This window comes from Dermacentor andersoni, chromosome 9 (assembly GCF_023375885.2).
Source record: "Dermacentor andersoni chromosome 9, qqDerAnde1_hic_scaffold, whole genome shotgun sequence".
Lineage (NCBI taxonomy): Eukaryota > Metazoa > Arthropoda > Arachnida > Ixodida > Ixodidae > Dermacentor > Dermacentor andersoni.
In genome coordinates, this window is record NC_092822.1 from 35,491,421 (window position 1) to 35,511,371 (window position 19,951).

At 45.3% G+C, this 19,951-nt stretch overlaps 1 protein-coding gene across 3 annotated transcripts; it reads right to left on the reverse strand.

The window, feature by feature from the left end:
• Positions 1-658: 658 nt before the first annotated feature.
• Positions 659-15,647, reverse strand: LOC126527669 (acetylcholinesterase-like). Of its 3 annotated transcripts, XM_055068884.2 has the most exons (5): positions 12,189-15,647; positions 12,034-12,100; positions 10,710-11,944; positions 5,088-6,664; positions 659-2,694 (listed from the first exon to the last, which is right to left on the reverse strand). In XM_055068884.2, the coding sequence occupies exons 3-5, from the start codon at positions 10,716-10,718 to the stop codon at positions 2,490-2,492; spliced, it is 1,791 nt and encodes a 596-aa protein (XP_054924859.1). In that variant the 5' UTR covers positions 10,719-11,944; positions 12,034-12,100; positions 12,189-15,647; the 3' UTR covers positions 659-2,489. The 3 variants fall into 3 exon arrangements, with proteins under 3 accessions (XP_054924859.1, XP_050031478.1, XP_050031476.1); XM_050175521.3 differs by lacking the exons at positions 10,710-11,944; positions 12,034-12,100 and having other exon boundaries at positions 12,189-15,646; XM_050175519.3 differs by lacking the exons at positions 12,034-12,100; positions 12,189-15,647 and having other exon boundaries at positions 10,710-12,004.
• Between the last annotated feature and the right edge of the window lie 4,304 nt (positions 15,648-19,951).

Consider the following 19,951-nt stretch of genomic DNA (forward strand, 5'->3'; position numbering starts at 1 on the left):
CAACATATATATATATATATATATATATATATATATATATATATATATATATATATATATATTCTTTTTTTTAATAGTATATACAGAGCAGCACTATCATGATCGCACAGCTCATACCATAAAACCGCCATTGTGCCACGACAACATGGCTGCTACAGCAAAAAATACCACGCGACTTCCTCCATACCTTTCTAGCGCACGGACTGAGTAAGGCCCCTGCTCATCTTTTTCCTTCCTTCGTGCATGTTCTTCAGACTTAAAAGGCTTCAAAGAAGATGATGGCGCGGACCAGTGCATGATCGCATAACTCGGAGGCACATATGACATCCAAGAAGCTTCACAAACCAGAGAATTAAAACGCCTCTTGCTGTCGCAAGTAGGATCCACGATACAACTCACCTTTGTGTAACTCTTGCCACCTTAAGCCTAAAATAGCACAAGTGCTAAAGTGCCGGAGCTACTGGGCATTATGGCGTCGGCATGCTGGATAGGTGCGCATGCTCTCTGGACCTGGTGATCCCATGCAAACATTGGCACTGCATGACAGCAACAAGCGGCTGCCGGTGTGCGCTGCTCAGCAATTGGGTCGTAGACCGGCTGGCGCTCACGCTTTCTCACTATATGCAACCGGACCACGCAGCGAGAGTGATTGCACACATTGTAAACGTATGTACACGTATTTAATGCATATTCACAGAACATACCAGCTCCAGCACTGGGCTGTCTGCGCGCACTCAACTGATAGTAATACAGCGCTATTTAAGATAATCTGTTCCTTTTTTTTAATGGCTGTGCGTAGGTTGTTCCCAAACACTAAAGCCTGGGAACCAAGCTGTAGTCGTTGTGGTCCTGGCTGGATCGAGACACGAAAGTTGGACGCAACTAGGCGCCACTGGGACAGCATGACCGAACGGCAAGAGCTTCTCTGTGACTGAAAGCTATACCCGCTGGTGCTGCGCTTTTCCTCTAGGCAACGTTGTTGACATATGACAGTTGTCTTTCCAGCCAAGAGCGAGGTAACGTCATCGTAGGACGGGCTCTAAAGCTCGGGCTCCTTGCCAAGGGCGTTGCACTCCTAAAACAGTTGCACCCTTTGGAGTGTACATTTGTCCCACAACGATAATCGTAATCTGCCTTGCTTGCGTTTCCTTTCGTCAAAATGCTGTGCTCGCTACTTTCCTGTCTAGAATGCTATGTCATGCTACTTTCCTATCGAGAGTGCTATATCGCGCATGCCGTTCGTGACTTGGAAGTACTGGACTCCCAGCGTTAAAAAAGGAAATGCGGGCAAGACAGATGACTATTATAGCTGTGGGACAAGATACGCCTCAAAGGGCACAAACTGTTTTAAGAGTGTATTACGGACACCACTCTTGAAATCCCACACACTTTCAGGTGTAATTTTGTCACTGCAAGAATCGCCAAATTTCGCGTGAGCTTTCCCTTCTATTAACACTGCCTGCCTAAAGTACGTTCCCATCAGGAACGCTCTTTGTTCGTCTGAACGGAAGACTGCGAGTGCATTGCACCGATGAAAGGAAATGCGCCCAAGAATGCTCGCTATTGTAAGACCAAATTGCACCCTAAAGGGCACACCCACCGCGGTGGCTTGCACTCTAAAAATGTTTACGCCCTTTGGAGTGTATATCTGCCACACAACGACATAATCGTCATCTGCCTTGCTTGCGTTTCCTTTCTTGAAAACGCCGCGCCCGCTACTTTCCTGTCGGCAATGCTATGTCGTGCTGATAACGTGCATGTCGTTCGTTACTGGGAAGTACCGGGCTCGCAGCGTTAAAGAAAGGAAATGCGGACAAGACAGATGGCGTTTATTGTTGTGTGGCAAGGTACGACTCAAAGGGTGTAAACTTTTCTTAGAGTGTCGCGGCTATGGTGTTGCGCTGCTAAGCAAGAGGTCGCGGGATCAAATCCAGGCCGCGGTGGCCGCATCTCAGTGGGGCCGAAATGCGAAAACGCCCGTGTCCTACGCACTGGGGACACGTCAGAAGATTCCCTGGTGGTCAAAATTATTTCGGCGTCACCCACTACGGCGTGCCTCATAATCAAATCGTGGTTTTGGCGCGTAAAACCAGAGTTCAATTCAATTGCACCCCAAAGAGTGTAAATGGTTAAGAAGCACTCTCTTGACACTTGAATTGCGCCATATTGTTCCAAGCCGCTCTATCTTATCAGTTGTGATTGACTCGTAACGTGGCTACACGCGCTCTCTGATTGGCTGAAAACGCAACCGTGGCAGAATCTGGCGAAATTCAGAGTAAGAACCCCGGGCTCTACTGGGCCTTGAATTGTCCGCGGAGCGCTTGTGACGCCACCTGGCCGAACCGCGGCGCATTTTATTGCTGTAACGCGCACCAGTACCGCGGTCTTCGACGCCAAGGTGTCCCGGTGACAAGAGAAGGTGTCAGTAACGACTGCACGACGTATTGCTTTCGAACGACGCTGGCACACTTTCGACACGGAATGGTCTGCTACGCGCACCCAGAGTCTTCTCGACATGAAGGGACCGGAGGGGTCTGGTTGCGACGTAGGTCCTCCCAAAACTCGCAGTAGGCTTCCCGGTGTGCGCAGCCGACACTTTCGTTGACATCCAGCACCAGATGTCGCTTGAGCGAATCCGTGCGCCTGGGCCAATCGGTCGACTGCGACGATCCGTCTGCCGGAAGGTTGGGGTTCCTGGGCACAGCAGGAGTCGGTTATCACTCGGCTATACATTAAGGCCAACTGCATAGAGTGTCCGTGTTGCTTAGCACTCGGGTTGATGCGTGTAATAACGAGACAATCTAATGAAACAAGCCTATACGATGTGCGCGAATATTCGTATAACGAACCGAATATTGAACCATCATATATCGGGTCTTCGAATCGAATAGTCGCTATTCGAAAATGGGAAAATATTTTGGAATTCTTCTTGAATATTTCAAATCGTCAACTGTACAAGCATAAAATTAGATCGAAATTGCGATAAATTTAATTCCGGCGACCTTAGTAGACATAACAGACGAGAAGTTACAGAGCACGCTGTCGCTCAGGGAGCCAGATTTGCCTGGTCAACCTTCCTTCATTCGCCAATGAATCCTGTGTGTGTGAATAAACCGCTAATTCGCTTCTAATGCTCTAGTTGTGATTTTATAGGGAAACTAAAGGCAAGTACTAAGTCAACGTGGACTGTTTAAAATACCATTCCAGAAACCTCGCAGGGCTTGTTTCGTCCCACGAATAGACTTAGTTTACGAGAAAATTACATCTGAAAGGATCCGGATACCTTTATCGCAATTCAAATCTCCCGCCACACAACCGGGGAGCGGTGACGTTGCAAATGCCATCACCGCCCTTTACGGCATTCGGCGAGTAAAATGGCGCCCGACAGACGGCAGTGCGGTTTTCCGCACAAAACGTGAACGCGCGGCCATGGAGAAGCCGAGCTCGGGCATCCCACGACATCACTGGACGTGGAATTCTCTGCTACTTGCAGTTTGTGCGAGTTTCGCGAGCCAGGAAAACCAGCACAGCATTACGCAATAACGAAACTACTGAAACGTGGGCGGCGCAGAGAGCGAAAACGAAATCTTTCGACCACCCGCGTCGTTGCCAAGAGTAACGTCAGTGAGTTATATTAATAACGTTGGCAAGTTTTTGCCATTACGTTGCACTTTATAACCAGTTTATTAAAGGGACACTAAAGGCAACTATTAAGCCAAGCTACAGTGACAACTTAGGGCTAGAGAATTTCGAAGGCGTCGATATTATCGCGAACAGAGCCTTAGTAATTGAGAAATTGAGGTACCAGGCAGGACACAATTAGAGACTCCCCCGGGACATTCAAGTACTTGCCCGCTGACGAAGGCACTCCTCAGTTAAAATCTCTCACTAGTACTCGAGCACTCTTTATTAAAAACATCATTGTGTAGCATTATAAGACGAAAGAAAGTGCTACTTGTTTAGTTCTATTTCGTTTTTACAAAAGAGCTAGGATGTGAAAATAGCTTTACATTAACGGTGAAGATGGCTGTTCATTGTTAAAAAAAGTATTCTATTCGCTTTTCGCACGATTTGATTCGCGTTCCATCCGGCCTCGAAATCTACTATTTTCACCCGTTCCTTAAACGAGCTCGACTTCCAAGCTTGTTTTCCCACAACGTGAGGATGATGATAATGATCGTTAATAGCATCCCCTTCGGATCGAAGTGGCGGCAAATAATCGCCTCACCTATACTGTTAAAAAAAATTTCAAAAAACAAGAACATCAAAATTTTTTGTAACATATATTTCTCTTCTGTTTTTTGTTGTATTCCTGTGATTTCACCAAAAGAATCTGTTTATTATTTTTCTGTAATCGCACAGAAAAGAAATTGTTAAATATTTTATTCCATTACGAAGTAACCTTTACTCCCCTCAGAACTGAAGCTTTCATGTACACTCTTAGACAAAGGTACACCCTTTGGGCTGTATATCTGCCACACAACAATAGTCGTCATCTGCCTTGCTTGCGTTTCCTTTCTTGAAAACGCTGTGCCCACTACTTTCCTGTCGAGAGTGCTCTGTCATGCTGATAATGGGCATGCGGTTCGTGACTTGGAAGTACCGGGCTCACCGCGTTAAAGAAAAGAAGTGCGGACAAGACAGATGACATTTATTGTGGCAACATACGACCCAAAAGATGTAATTTTAAAGAGTCAAATTAAAGAGTCAAATGCCAGGGGGTGGTTGTACCAGATCATACATAGATAATCTGGCTACGTAGATCACATGAGATGTGACCACCAATTTCAAAGGAAACTCTGGCTCGTGCTAAACCTTATATATTCGAACTTCGCGTGGCAAAGTCGCATTCGGTACGAAAATGCACTTGTGGTATACGATATTCGTTACAAGCACAGGTTCGTTACAGGCTGACATCGGCGATAAACATATAAGGTTTACGTCGTTGTATCCGATATTCGGTGTAACCGTGTTCGTTATATCGAGGTTCGCTAGCGGCTGCCGCTTACATGAAATTTGTAGCATGTCTGAAGCGCATGCGAAAACGGCCAGCGAACGGCCACGACTAAATGCGTGCATATACGCACCCGGTCTTGGCGAAGTTAGCCCAGTACCGCATCAGGCGACGGCTCACGCTTTTGTCCTCTTCGCTGTACCGGTGCGTGTCGTCGAGCGGCTCTCCGAACACGAATGCGACCTCCTCACCGTGCATTGCGCCCATCCACGGTGGCCACGGGTTCCGCGAAGACCTGCGCGCGAACACGTACTGGTACACCGGTATCCCAGCTTGGACGAAGCGGTCTGCACACCGCACTACGGGACACGTGAAGTGATAGTCGCCTACTATGGAGTCCAAGGCCTTCAAGATCTCCGCGGCTGTCGAAGGCGTCTCACCGGCTGTGTACATATCCAGGACCTTGTCGATCGGCGTCCCTCTCAGGGACGGATCCAGCGCTTTTAGAGCAGCTGTGAAATTTTCTACCGTAACTTCCGGGTTCTCCTCCGTCACTGATAGTCCGAAAAAGTACTGCAGGAACCAAGAACCTTCGTTAACGTTGGAACCCAGCATGACGCTGATGTTTCTCGCAAATGCACCTGCTTCCATCAGCGCCTGCGGCGTGCCTGGTAGGAAAGCGCCGTCTTCGACGGGAGCGAACGGAAAGTCGACAATGCCATCGGTATACGATTCGCTTTTCACGATATCTTCGGGGTCCTTACACCGGAGACAATCCAGAGTGTCTTTGTCCAAGCCGTCCGGGCATCCAAAAGTCGCAGCCAGCCTTCTTGCGGCTTTCCGAGCCGTGGCCCTGTCCTTGAAGCCCCAGGGCACCGTGGGCGATCCGCTCTGAAGTATGGCCCTGGCGAAGAGTGGTTCGGAGAGCGGCGACAAGATGTGCAAGCCCGCGCTGACAGCCCCGGCGCTTTCGCCGAACAGTGTCACTCGGTTCGGATCGCCTCCGAAGGCTGCGATGTTCTCTCGGACCCACCGGAGCGCCAAGTACTGGTCGTAGAGGCCGGCGTTGCCGGGCAGCTGCTCATTGCCGAAGGAGAGGAAGCCGAGAGACGCTACGCGATAGTTCATCGAGACCACGATCACGTTTTCCTCCGAAACCAGAGTCCTAGCGTCGTAGACGTCCAGCGTCGAAGTGCCGCTGTAGAAGCCGCCGCCGTAGATCCAGACGAGAACGGCGAATGGTTCCTCGGACGATGAACAGACGGGTGTCCAGACGTTGAGCTTGAGACAGTCCTCGCTCATTTCCGTGTTGGCGTTCCACATGACGCTGCCGCTGAAGTTCCCGTAGAATGTGTCCAACACTTGAAAGCAGGAGTTGGGCTTGGCCGTGGCGTCGAAGACGTCTGTCCACGGTTCGACACGTTCGGCCCGGTCGAACCTGCGTTCACCGACGGGAGGCTTAGCGTACGGCATTCCGTAAAAGACCCGCACTGGCTTTCCGAGAGGCGACTGCGCGATGAATCCCTTGACCGGACCGTTTGCCGTGTCCAGTACCACTGTTTCCACCGGGTCTTCTTCGTCTTCAAGACGATTCGGCGCATTATCCTCTGGTTCGGCCGAGAGGCACTGCAGGACGACGCCACCACAGACCAGCAGCGCGAGCACCGTGAGGTGACAGGGCACCGAATTTTCGTGAAACATATCCTGTTCCTGCAAACGTGATCCACAATAATCGTGAGCGTAGGCAGTATTCGATAGAAGCCGGTCAGTTCTCGAAGCGCGCGTGCGTCGATTTGGATCGAATTTCGAACCTACAGTATGTAGCATCGGTTTTCAGATCTCGAAACTGGCGCCAGCCTCGGAATTTCTGTTAAGTGCGCATACCTTAAGCTCACCGGCTCAAATTCGTAAATTACAATGCATGCGCCCTGAAGTGATTAGTAAGTTAATTAGCGAACTTTTACTTGTTAGTGAATTGCGAATTCCGATTTATATAGTACCCTCCTTTCGAATCCATCTCAACCAGCATATAATTCGTGCAAGCGAAAAAATTGCCATCCCCTCTACTGCAGCGTACACTGCAGCTACAAAGGAAACCTCGGTGTCCTTTGAAGGAAGTGAAAACGCGTGTATAGATTTCCTTTGTGGGAAACCCGTGGCTCGAAGCTACAACATCATAGGAACTGAAAGCCTATGGATTTTCTTTGATATATCTTCTCGCTGCAGTCGGGTGTATATGAAAATTTTTTTTTCTCTTTCACGAACTTTCCTGCACCTTGCGGATTTCCAGAAAACTGATTTGCCAACGATCGAGTAGAACAGTGCCAAAGCTTCCGCGCGGGTTTGAAGGAATTTCCTTAAAACAAATCTTATTACATCATGATAGAGCAACCAAACAGGACTATACAGAATAGACTGATGGGGCGATTCAATGGATGGCTCAGTATCAATACTTAGTACTCACTCAACGTCGATGCGCCATGTGTATACGTGCTCGGTACAATAGGTGCCTCAGCTTCTGATTCGCATTCGTGTTGGAGAAACAGGCCGGCGCGAGGGAATCTTCGCGAAAGGCCAACAAAGAGGAGGCGCTGTTTTCGTTCAGCGCATACGCGGATGTTTGTGTGTTGCTTGCGCGTCTCGATTGACGGACGAGCGCAAGTGAAGAAACAGTAGAGCTGCATTTCGCGAAGTGAAAGCTCCCGTAGGACTCCCATCACGACCCTCAGACGATTGATCTTAAGCTCGTATACGGTATAGCAGACTTCTATACGTGAGCCCGCGTAGCTTCACTCTGGAGCGATTCGAGCGCACATTCAAGTTTCACCTCGAGGAAAGCCACACGAGCCTTCAAACCACACATTCTTGTGTGCCGTATCTTGAATAGAGGTATTGCTGCGAGATTATGCTTTCTCTCTTGTACGGCACAAGGCTATACAGCGCTACGAGTAACCGACTGCTTGAAATGCACAGTCACTTGTTGTTTTTTTCGTGATTTTTTGGTTGAGAGATTATTACATTCCAAGAAGGCCTGTACAGGTTTAAATCAGTCGTTTAGACAGTGGATGACTATATAGTCGCAGTACTCAGCTTAGTTATACGAAAAAAAAAACGAAAAAAAAACGATTTCAGCAGTGATTCTTCTTCGAGCTCGGCATTAAATAGCACAATTCTCAATTACAGGGGCCTAGCTAGCTCCCTGACCTTTCAGGAGCTGTCATTTGTCATAACACGCCTTGTAACCTTTTTAAAGAAAAAACAAACCACAGCTGCTCCTTGAAGGAATGATACATTGTTTGTCCAGAGGTGTGTGTGTGTGTGTGTGTGTGTGTGTGTGTGTGTGTGTGTGTGTGTGTGTGTGTGTGTGTGTGTGTGTGTGTGTGTGTGTGTGTGTGTGTGTGTGTGCGTGTGTGTGTGTTGTAAATGTTAGATATACGCATATCATCTGCAGACAGTGCAGACAGTGCAGGTAAAAGACGTGCACAAAAGATTGATGACGATTGTCGTCTGGGGACAAGTTGCAGATTTTTCCTAGAGTGGTGCACTATAAGCTTGCGCTCTTCGGGGATGATCTTGTCGCCGAACACAAATCGTCATCTACGCTCAAAGAAAAATTTACGCCCCTTTGGGCTTACCTTGTATTCAAACAGTAATGAGCCTATCTGGAGTGCATTGCATTTCTTTAACGGATGTACAGTCGACCAAAAAAGTTTACGGACCAAGAGACCTGACAAAAACCGGAATATCTCCGCAGCCTCCACATGCAGCCTGGCATTCCTATTACCAGCCTTTACTGGTATTTGCGAACAACATTGGGATGTACGGTTTTACTGGCTACATTTAAAGGCTGCTCGTATATTTAGCATGTTCTATGACCCCGTGGTCCGTAAACTTTTTTGGTCGACTGTGCACCGGTTACACAGTAAAATAATTTAGACCCTTAAAAGTGAGTAAGGGTGTAAATGTGCCTACATTCTAAAAAAGTTTACACCCTTTCTGTGTAATAATCGTCATCTGCCTTGCGCTCTACCCGCCGTGGTTGCTCAGTGGCTATGGTGTTGGGCTGCTGCGCACGTGGTCGCGGGATCGAATCCCGGCCACGGCGGCCGCATTTCGATGGAGGCGAAATGCGAAAACACCCGTGTACTTAGATTTAGGTGCAACCCCAGGTGGTAAAAAATTTTCCGGAGTCCTCCACTACGGCGTGCCTCATAATCAAAGTGGTTTTGGCACGTAAAACCCCATAATTTAGTTTCTTTTGCATTGCACGGTAAGAAAAGTTTACACCCTTTGGGGTGTATATTTGCCACACAACGATGATCGTCATCTGTCTTGCCCGCATTTCCTTTCTTGAAAACGCTGCCCTCGTTACTTTCCTGCCACGAATGCTCTGTCATGCTGATAACACGCACGCCGTTCGTGGCTTGGAAGTAGCGGGCTCGCAGCGTTAAAGAAAGGAAATGCGGACAAGACAGATGACGATTATCATTGTGTGGCAAATATACACCCCAAAGGGTGTAAACGTTTTTGACAGTGAGAGGAAACGCAGATAAGATAGGTTACGATTCTTGTTTGCGCACAACATACGCCCCAAATGGTGCAAGCTGTTCTTAGAGTGTAATCACCTCAAGGTGAAGTCTTTGGGTTGAGTTGTACACCCCAAAAGTTTGCATCCTTTAGGGATTATCTTGCATCCAAACAATAATCGTCATCTTAAAGCTGCGCGACCCCAGTACTTCCAGTCATGAAGGGAACTCGCTATCCGAAGAAGGAACCGAATGGTAATTGTCAAAGTTAGTTTATTGGTTCGCATATTTTTTATGATTATTATTTACAGCAGTTTCTTGTTTTTCTGCGTTCTGTGGTCCTGCTCAATAATAATCAAAAGCAGTGCTTCAACAGTATAATATTACGAGCCGCCTATTCTTAAACTTTCAGGAGAATGAATGCTATGATAACTGAAACTGAAGCCCAGACTTTTTTTTCTCTGACATTCGCGACACGTACGTACGAGTTTGACACCTTTTGAATTTCCCGCACATTTCCCCCTCCGCGCTGGGCTAGGATGGAACGCTTGTGAAACATGTATCTGTGCGTTGCCTCCTATAAATTAATGACGTTGGCCCAACGAAGGCGCATAAAACGCTTTCAAAAACAGTCTAGGGCGTACGTTCATGGGTCATTATGTGGCCACCAACTTTTTTTTTTTTTCCTGTATAAGTGACGCATACCCACCGTGTGGGATCGACCAGGAATTGCGCTTTGCACAAAATCAGTAAAGTAAGTGTAGGATATAAAAACTGTCACAAGCAATGGGGAAAGACGTGCTATCATCGCTCGATGTTCACAGTGGAACGGTCATGATACTGGCGTAAAACGAAAAGTTTAAAAAATAAAGGAATAAATTTACTTTTTGCGGGGAAAAGACGGACGATGCGATCGAGAAGTTGTTCGTTGCATTGCAAAGATTCCAGTGGGATTACCCCAACGTGGAAGCCGTAAAAGAAAGATGAACGGAAGCATTCATACTGAAGCCAAGTTCGTTTAATTAATTGTCGTTGTTTGCGGAAAACTCAAGTCGTAATATTCAGCAGGGCGCGGTTCGCACGGTTGCGCGCCGTCCGAAGAGCGAACCGAAAGCGCAACTGTTCGTGGGCTCGTCGTTCCTGGTTCTTCATTCTACGGTTTTCACGATCGCGACAGGCACGCCGCACGAACAAATAAATGAACGACGTTGGTACAGATAATGACTCACTGCATCCATTTCGAAGTCCGCCGAAGCTCTCCCGGAGCGTCCGTACCGCGTTGCAACGCAGAAACTGTGTCAAGGACGAAGTTGTTGTTTCAGAAATGAAACGCGAAACCACACCTTCTCGAGTTCCGGCATCGACGGCGTCATCAGTTAGACGTGGCCGCTCAGCATTCTGTCTGCTAGGACCGCTGGGACTTTGCAAGGGGTCGAAGCATGGGTTGGACCTTTCGCGTCTGTCCATCCACTATTATGTTGGGGTCGGCCAGGCCCTCGTATTAGGCCTTGCTTTTTCTGTTTATCCCTTCCGCGTAGCCATGAATGCAGACATCGAAAGTTTCATGAGGAGGAACTGTCCCTAGAGGAAGTTGCCGGATAGCGCAAAGCGCGTGAGCTTGCACGTCGTCAGCTGTTTTGCGATCTGTCTGTTCAAAGCTGCGCGTTTCTTTGACCTTGTTTCATTGCTCTAAAATTTGATACTAACAGTGCTGACATATCGAAACCATTTTCTCTCTATCTTAAGGCGCCATGGTCTGTCATTTGCTAATCGTCTTTATTTTTTCCCCCTTTCGGGTGGACCGAAACTGTGCTTTCTGATCAGCTTTAATTGAGAAAGAAAATGAGGTGATTAGGAGTCTCTGGGGCATCTGCACTTTAAGTGAAGAGTATTATCTGTCATTGATAGCGTGCTAACAGAACTGGCTACGCGGTTTGGCTGTGAACTAACCGATAACTTACGGTATAATATATATATATATATATAACGAACGGCCCCGTTCATAGAAACCTAAAGTGGTCGTCTGCAAATGTTACAAACTACTTAATTTATATCTGATGTGCATGCAAAAGCTAATGAATGGATTATCTATAGGGTTCACGTTTTGCGAAGCACGGAATCGGGTCAACGACGAGATTCTGTGTAGCAGACGAAGTAACGTGAACACGGCCACAGTAAATAATGTTTCTTTTGCCTCCATGTACGTTCCCACGCTTCAGAGTTACCTCTAAACGTATTATTTCTCCGCTACACGTTGCTCTTAATCGATGAGAAATTATCGAAAACACGTGTTCCTCACCACTCATCATTTAAGCCGTACAACCGAAATCCTTCGAACATCTATATATATATATATATATATATATATATAAATTCTCGCTTGGCGTTGATCAGATTACAAAACGTTTGAGTCACTGCTTGTACAAGTTCTTCGAGCGATAGGTACTTTACCTTTGTGGCCCAACTGAAAGAAATGTTATTTGGTTTTCTGAATTATGCTAATAAATGAATGGCGGAAAAAAAGAACTCTTGTGTTATTGTTCTGTCGCTCACCAAGTTGCCTCGGAGTTTGAAGAATATAAATATAGAGTCTGTCACTGCACTTTCAAATTCAGTCCACCTTCAAAGGGAGATAACATCGTGTTTTCTTTTGCTGAAATGTATGATAGAACTACATGTTGAAAAGCAAAAATTGATTGTATACGTACTGGTTTCCTCTGATGTTATCCACACAGCTGCTTGGAATCTCGGAGAAAGAGTTCGAGAAGTCTGTGTTTCAGTATAGCATCAAAAACCAGCTGCGGTTTCAGGGAAACCTGGGTGAGCTGTACATCTTCCTGTTGAATAGCCTGCCGTGCAGAAGCCACAAATCTGCTAAAGTGTTACTTCTCATTTCACTATACTGTTTTCTAGGATAATGGGAAGACTTATCTTGCGTTGTGTGTGTGTGCATGCCTCTGTGAAGCAGAAGCTTGCCACACCAGGCCCCGAAGGCAGAGAAAACGTCCTCGACTTCTTATCAGCTGCTTGGGACGTTCATGCGATAGCTGTGATAAGCCTTGACCCTGCAGCCAAGCCAGGCTTGTGTACTTTCATTTGAAATCCTAGAGGTCTCCTTCCTGATAGTACGCCGTAGGCTTTGCTGTCAAGGCAACTTACTGTGCGTGAGCAATATACTTCCATTTCACTGATTTAACAACCTGCGAGTTGTATTACATTTCATCTGTTCGTCTTGATCCTTCCACGCTCACACTGTTTACTATTTTTTTAATGTTCACTGCTCTCGTCCACTTATGATCGTGGAAGCTTTCGTATGGTGATCTAGTTGGTCGATGACACAGAGACATGTTTGTTGTGCGAAGAAAATTTGATGAGCTAATGCTTGACTAATTGGTGCCTGTAGACTTAGTGAAGGACACGCTACTGTCTTTTGCCTTCTTCTCTCTACTACTAGTGTGAACATTTTTGAAATATGAATGAAATACTAGTGAATGAAAGATAGTATGTTGTAAGCTTACTTTTAAACTGATTTATTCTTGCACTTTAGTGTCTCTATAGCTTGTTCTTTCAATACCTCATTCTTCATTTAGATTTTCCACAATGCAGGACCTCATGGAGCAGGAATGAAGCTAGTATTCGTTACCTGATTTTACTGCTGCCGATTGTAAGTGGTTGCATCGCTCCTAATTGTCTTTGCTTGTACCAGTCAGAGTCACCTAGAAACATCACTACCACGTGAGGAGAAATGAAATGATCTTGTCGTCGTCTTCATCACATTACCTTCGAGTGTGGTTTGAATATCACAAGATTTACAAGAAAATCTAGGGTGTAGCATCAACATGCCGATTTTCCACACGATGTTGTATCTTTATCTTTCTTTTTCCTTCAGAATGACCATGTCCTACTGCGACACGTGGGGTTCAGGACCGTTAAGTGTGGCTTGATTTGTGTCATATCTTTCTGTGCATGCACCTTTCATCACGATTCTTCCCTCGACAAGCATTGTGCATCACCTTCGTCCTTGTGACGTCACTGCTTATATGCCTCACAGTTTGAATCCGCCCGGTTTGGAGTTTGTATTTCGCCATAGCTTCTGAGCGACGTGCGTGAACATAAAATTCGCACGACAATAAGGTTTTGACCTTTACGGTGAATAAAGCTAAACATTCCGTGAGATTACACTTTGCACAGCGTGAAATTAAGCAAAGTTGTACGTACCGCTGTTAGTTTTAAAGCATTTGATTAACTATTTCACTATAACTTTGCTTCACATAGATCGCATCACATGTGCTCCCGTCTCAAGCTGTACATTTCTGTTCTTGATCTTTGCCCTAGATGGCACCAAGATGGGACTCTTGTTTCTGCGGAGTGTTTGACAGGTACTTTGCATCACGATGAAGATGACAAGGGCTCGACTGTCGCCCTTTTTGCTTGTGCTGACCTTGGCCCTAGCTACAGTGTTAGGTCCTCCTGCCGGTGTTCTTTAAATGCACTTTTGGAAGCATAATTTCTCCATCACAGTATTGTTGGGTCAGTTGTGGGAATGTTGCATTTCCTTTCTCTTAGAATTCATCTTCTTAAAGAGAAAATATGCATGAGCCTTGATTGGTGGATTAGATTACTCTTTTTAAATGCTCTACGTTTGAGTGAAAATGTTGTTTGTCTGTTAGAAGAGCTGCAATACAAGCCATAATTATCCCTTTCAACTTTGTGCCTGAACCATATAGAAACCATGACATACTGGTGAAGCCGCCAAGCTCATAGTATTTGTGCATGTTTATGTCTGTTCAATATTGAAACAGTTGTAAATATTTCCTAGGTTGAATCTGTACTAAATTTTTTATGTAATGGTGATTTTTTAAAGTTTATTTTTATGGGGTCTCAAGCAGACAGTCCCTTGGCCAAGACATCACGAGGGGGTGTGTTTAGTAATATCAAGGTGGCGCTTGCACTCAGTTAAGTAATTAAGTTACTGTTTGCAATTGCAGTAAGTTGTGCTGTAATTTAACTCAGTTCAATATATCCAATTAGTGTCCCTTTAAGCATTGCTCACAGCCACACAGCTGAAGTACACCGGTTGCCATTACAGGCTTGAGATTACTTGGCTTAGGCTGTAACCAATACATTAGCCTGATGAATTGCTGCAGGTCTTCAAAGGTAAACCTCTTATCTCTGTTGCTCAACTCAAAGCCTTTTTGGTTATCATTGGCTCCGTATCGACAGTATTGGGTAAAAGCCAAGCTAACATTATCACAGCTCAATTAATACAGTTATGCTTGATACATTTCTTACAGACAGTAAAATGAAGTGGCAAACTTTAATAACATTTGCTCCACGTTTATTTCTCTCCGCCAAGGGCAACCATTGCCGTAACCCCATATTCAACAGTGCACCTTGATTTGAAGCCTCTCTTTCTTTAACAAAATGTTGCTTACAACAAAGTCCACTTCCTGCCTGATGACTATGTTCTGATGAGGGTTTACTGTAACTATTACACGAAAGATGTTGCAGATGTGCCCGTACTATTTACCAACTAACAAGTGGAATGGCATGACCATCGGTCATAGCCCACCGCTTGCCCTTGTGAGTAAAATGTAGTATGCCATGTACTGCAGGTGCAAAGGCACACATACGCAATTTGACGTAACCTGATGTCCACAAGTTTTAGTTATAATAGATAAAGTAGTTATTTTGTGAAAATGGCTTCAAGTAAAAGAAAGCAGCTGCACTACAAATGCACTAAGTGAGACTTCTATCGCAGCACTACTTACGTAGATTCTGTATCATCGGCTGCTAAGTATGAAATAAAGTACTATTGTGGCCTTGATTAGATGCAGAGAGTACTACTAAATTGTGCAATTTTAACTAAGAAAAAGCCAAAGGGCATTATTGAAGCACGGCATTGTTTCTGGACTGGAGTAGAATTGAGGAGGAGGTTGGAGTTGAGGTACGAATGTGCATATGGGGATCAGTGAATTGATTCGTGTCCAGTGTGTTATGTACACTAGGGATACAAGCGCTCTGTGTATACTCGTACTGTGTGTATGTATGTACATATACTGTATGCACGAGTGTGCTAAGTATGAATGCATCATTTTATGTCATCCCTGTCATTTAAGGTAGCATGCTGGGCGCATGGCCTTGCAAACATATTCAGTCACCATTAAAAAAAATATTCTGTCTCTATATCTCACATGTCCAGTGTGAACCAGGTTTATTATCTATATAAACATTTGCATTTATAGAGTGGTTTACTGCTACTTATGTTAGTTAGTTTACTGTTCAGTTCATTCAGTTAATTTACTGAACATTTTTCTTGTGCTTTCTTTAGTGCTTTAATAGCACCCTTTTGTTGTCACAAGGAAGCATTTACTTTTCTAAACTAACTTTTCGTTATGCGTCATTTATCAATGCATGGAAGTGTATTAATGTGTAAAACTTGTTGAAGGCGATAACTGGTAAAAGCAATCCGTTTTGGACAAATTTTTGGTTTCAGTAGATAAGAACGTGTGCAGGTAGCTTATCACCATTATTCTATTTTATGTCCCTTACAGGGCAATTGCTTCTCTCAGTAATCTCCAATTACCCCTGCCTTTCGCCAGCTGACCCCTGTCTTATGCCAACAGATTTTCTCATTTTATCATGCCACCTAACGCTCGGCCATCTTCGACTGTGTTTCACTTTCCTTGGAACCCTTTTTGGTACTCTAATAGACCGTCAGTTGTCTGCTCTATGCATGTCTCTATTTTCCACACCCATTACATTTTTTCAATCTCGGTTAACTTGCGAGGAGAACTTGTAAAAGGTTTAAATATAATTAAGAATACCAAGACTTTTTTTGTTGAATCAGTAACAAAGCTGGGAATGCACTAATAATGCCAATGCTTTCTCATTATATGCAACCCGACCACACGGCGGAAATCATTGCACACATTGTTTTATGTAAACCTATTTTAATGCATGTTCACAAAACGTACTCCAGCACTTGGATATATGCATGCACTCAACTGATACCGTGATACAGTGCCATTTAATATGTGTTTTTTTTTCTCAACAAATTGCTGTGCATAGTTTGTTCCAGAACAGTGGACCCCGGGAACCAAGGTGTAATCGTGGTTGTCTCAGCGTGACTAAACAACAGGAGCTTCTCTGTGACTGTAATTAAGAGTTCGACGAAAGTTCGTCTGGTCAGGCATGGAAATGAAGGGATTACGGTCACTGACCAAGTCTGATGAATAATCTGACGTTTCAGAACCGCGTATGGGTTCCTTGTTCACTGACGGTCACTGACCAAGTCTGATGAATAATCTGACGTTTCGGAACCGCGTACGGGTTCCTTGTTCACTGTGTGAACAAGGAACCCGTACGCGGTTCCGAAACGTCAGATTATTCATCAGACTTGGTCAGTGACCGTAACAAGGAACCCGTACGCGGTTCCGAAACGTCAGATTATTCATCAGACTTGGTCAGTGACCGTAATCCCTTCATTCTCTGTGACTGAATGCTACCTGCTGACACTGCACTTTTCCTCTTGGCAACCTTGAAAAAATGGGGTTTCTTAGTGCCAAAACCTATATGCGATTTCGAGGCACACTGTACTGGAGGAGTCCAGATTACTTTTGACCACCTGGGGTTTTCTTTAACGTGCACCTAAACCTAAGTACACAGGTGTTTTTGCACTTCGCCCCCATCGAAATGCGGCCACCGTGGCCGGGATTTGCTCCCGCAAGCTCATGCCTAGTAGCACAACACGAAAGCTACTAAGCAACCATGGCAGGTTTAGCAACCTTGATATTATAAGACAGTTGTCTTTCCAGCCAAGAGCGATGTGACGGCATCTTAGGACGGGCTCTAAAGCTAGGGCTGCATCCTTTGGATTGCAGCCTTTGGGGTTTACCTTGTCTCAAAACGATAATCGTCATCTCTTTTGTCTGCATTTCCTTTCTGTAACACAGAGAGCCCTGTACTTTCAGGTCCCGAACAGCACACACGTTATGTGACGCAGCATTTTCAAGAGGAAAGTAGCGAGCATAGAGTTATCAAGAAAGGAAAGGCAAGCAAGGCAGATGATTATTATTGTGGGACAAGGTAAGCCCTAAAGGGTGCAAACTTTTTAAGAGTGCTCCTTGCCAGGGGCGTTAGGGGCGCCACACTCTGAAAGTCGCTCGCCCTTTATGGTGTAATTCTGTCACCCGCGAATAACCTACAGACTTTTGTGAATTTTCCTTAGAATTGACACTGCGCGCCCCATTACGTACCTATCAGAAATGCCGTGCTCGTCTAATAGTGGAGCTAACGCGCCTTTCCTGACCAGATACCACAAGGAAAGCATGACAGCTTGCGCAGGAAGCAGTGGCTGCATAACATTGACCGAAGTAACTTTGTTCCGACAGATAACAGTGTTACTTGCAGTTTGTGAGGTGAGGCGTCTGTCTTATTGCTCTTATCAAAGCATCCCCTAATGCTGCATTTTTTAAATTCTTCCAGCCTGCTCACCAGCGTTTTTGCTGCAGCAATTAGTACGTTACATAAAAAAGGGGTTGTCCTCAGTATGCTTAGTATTCTGTTGGGACTCCATCACCTCGCACGTCGCCAACCGTTGTTCAGTCAGAAATGCAGCACTATAGATTCTGCTTCCCGCTGTGAACATTTACGGGCGAAGATACAGCCTCTCGGTCACACTTTCGTGGTTGTTAGGATCTGTTGCCTGTTTTACTTAAAATTAAAATAGCGGCTTGTAGAGTAGTCTATTATTTTCAGCTTACGTCGACGTGTGCGTGAGTCATACAATGAATGCAGGCCCTGAAAAAATTTGTGGCAAGTATACCCGTGGTATCGCAGGTGATGAGCGAAAGCCTTTAGATCTCTTTTTCAAGGTGGCGTTGTGAACAGAAAATATCAGGTGACCCAGGAAAGCAAGATGCGACCCAAAGCATGTCCAGCCGTTTATAAGAGATTAATGATTAGCCAAGTTAATGGTTCATTAGTGATTGAATTAGGGTGTATAAAAGGGGATTAGGATGGATTAAGGTGAATTAAAAAGGATTAAGGTGTATGAAGGAGGATTAAGACCAATTAGGGTAGATTATAAGGTGAATTACAGTAGGCTTTACAAGGCTTTCGCATTCGCGTCTATTAGGCGATAAGGACACCTTGGATTTTTGGAATTTGTTTTGAACTGCGCTTCTACGCACGCATGAGTGGGTGACGATTATTATTTGGTTTTCTCATGGATGCAGGCAATGTGCAGGGGGTGTTCATATGATTGCGCATGCTTGCTATTGATATCGACATCTAGACGGAGGCCGGGAATCTTTGTTTTAATGGCGAATGTTTTAAAACACCTTTCTGCAGTTTCGTTCTGTGGGGAAGCTTTTTCCATTGATTTAACACGAGCCGATATCATTGCTTCAATGTGCTTTGATTACGAAGGTTGAGCAATCAATCATGATTGTGGTCATGATGTAATAATGCAGAGAATATTCTGCAAGCAATAATGTTTAGGTACTGCAACGTATTTCACCCTAATTCACCTTCATCGACCTTAATCCATCTTAATACAATCACAAATCAATCATTAATTAACTTTGCTAATCAGTAATAATCTCCTTTACATGGCTGGATATGCTTTGGTTCGCTTCCGGCTTTCCTTGGGCTACGTGATATTTTCCATACCTCACAATGCGACCTTGAAACAGATTTAAGGCTTTCGCTTAATAAGCCACAGGCAGAGGGATGTGCCACAAGCAATACTAGATCAGACGCTCAAAGTAAAGCATATATCATCATGCGGCAGAAAAGTTGGAGTATAGAACTCGCCTCAAAGCTCCTTTTACATCAGTATACCCGTTGAGTAGAACTTGTTGCTGGGCGAGTTGGTTGGGATCTAAAGAATACATTGTTGCGCCAAAAAAGGAAAATAAAGACTCGCGAAGGAAGAGTTGTTGCGCCAAAAAAGGAAAATAAAGACTCGCGAAGGAAGAGTATGAAACTCTTCCTTCGCGAGTCTTTATTTTCCTTTTTTGGCGCAACAATGTATTCTTTAGTATACCCATTCATGCGGCCTTAAGAAGAAAAAAAAAACCTCATAAACGATGCTTTCAGCATTATCGATGCTGTTATGAGCATTTCTCAAAATTTTCAGCACCACTATGGCGCGCAAAATAATGCGCCTCCATAGAATGCTGCGGCCCGTCCGCGGGAGCCCAGGAGAAAAAGCGTGCCGTGTGCAGCCGGCGGGCGAGGAGAATCCAGCAGGAAAGCGCCGCGTGGAGGAGAGTGTCGCTCCTTCAAATTATCAAGGGGCTTTAGACAGAGCATAGCGGTCGAAAGGGATCACCTGCTACAGCGATAGCGTGCCGCGTGAGGGGGGAGGAGAATCGCTCTCGGAATACAGTGAGCGGTCCGTATCTCTCTCACTCACCCCCACTTAGCTGCTGCTTTGTCGGTCTCTCGTCGCGCAGGACGTCGG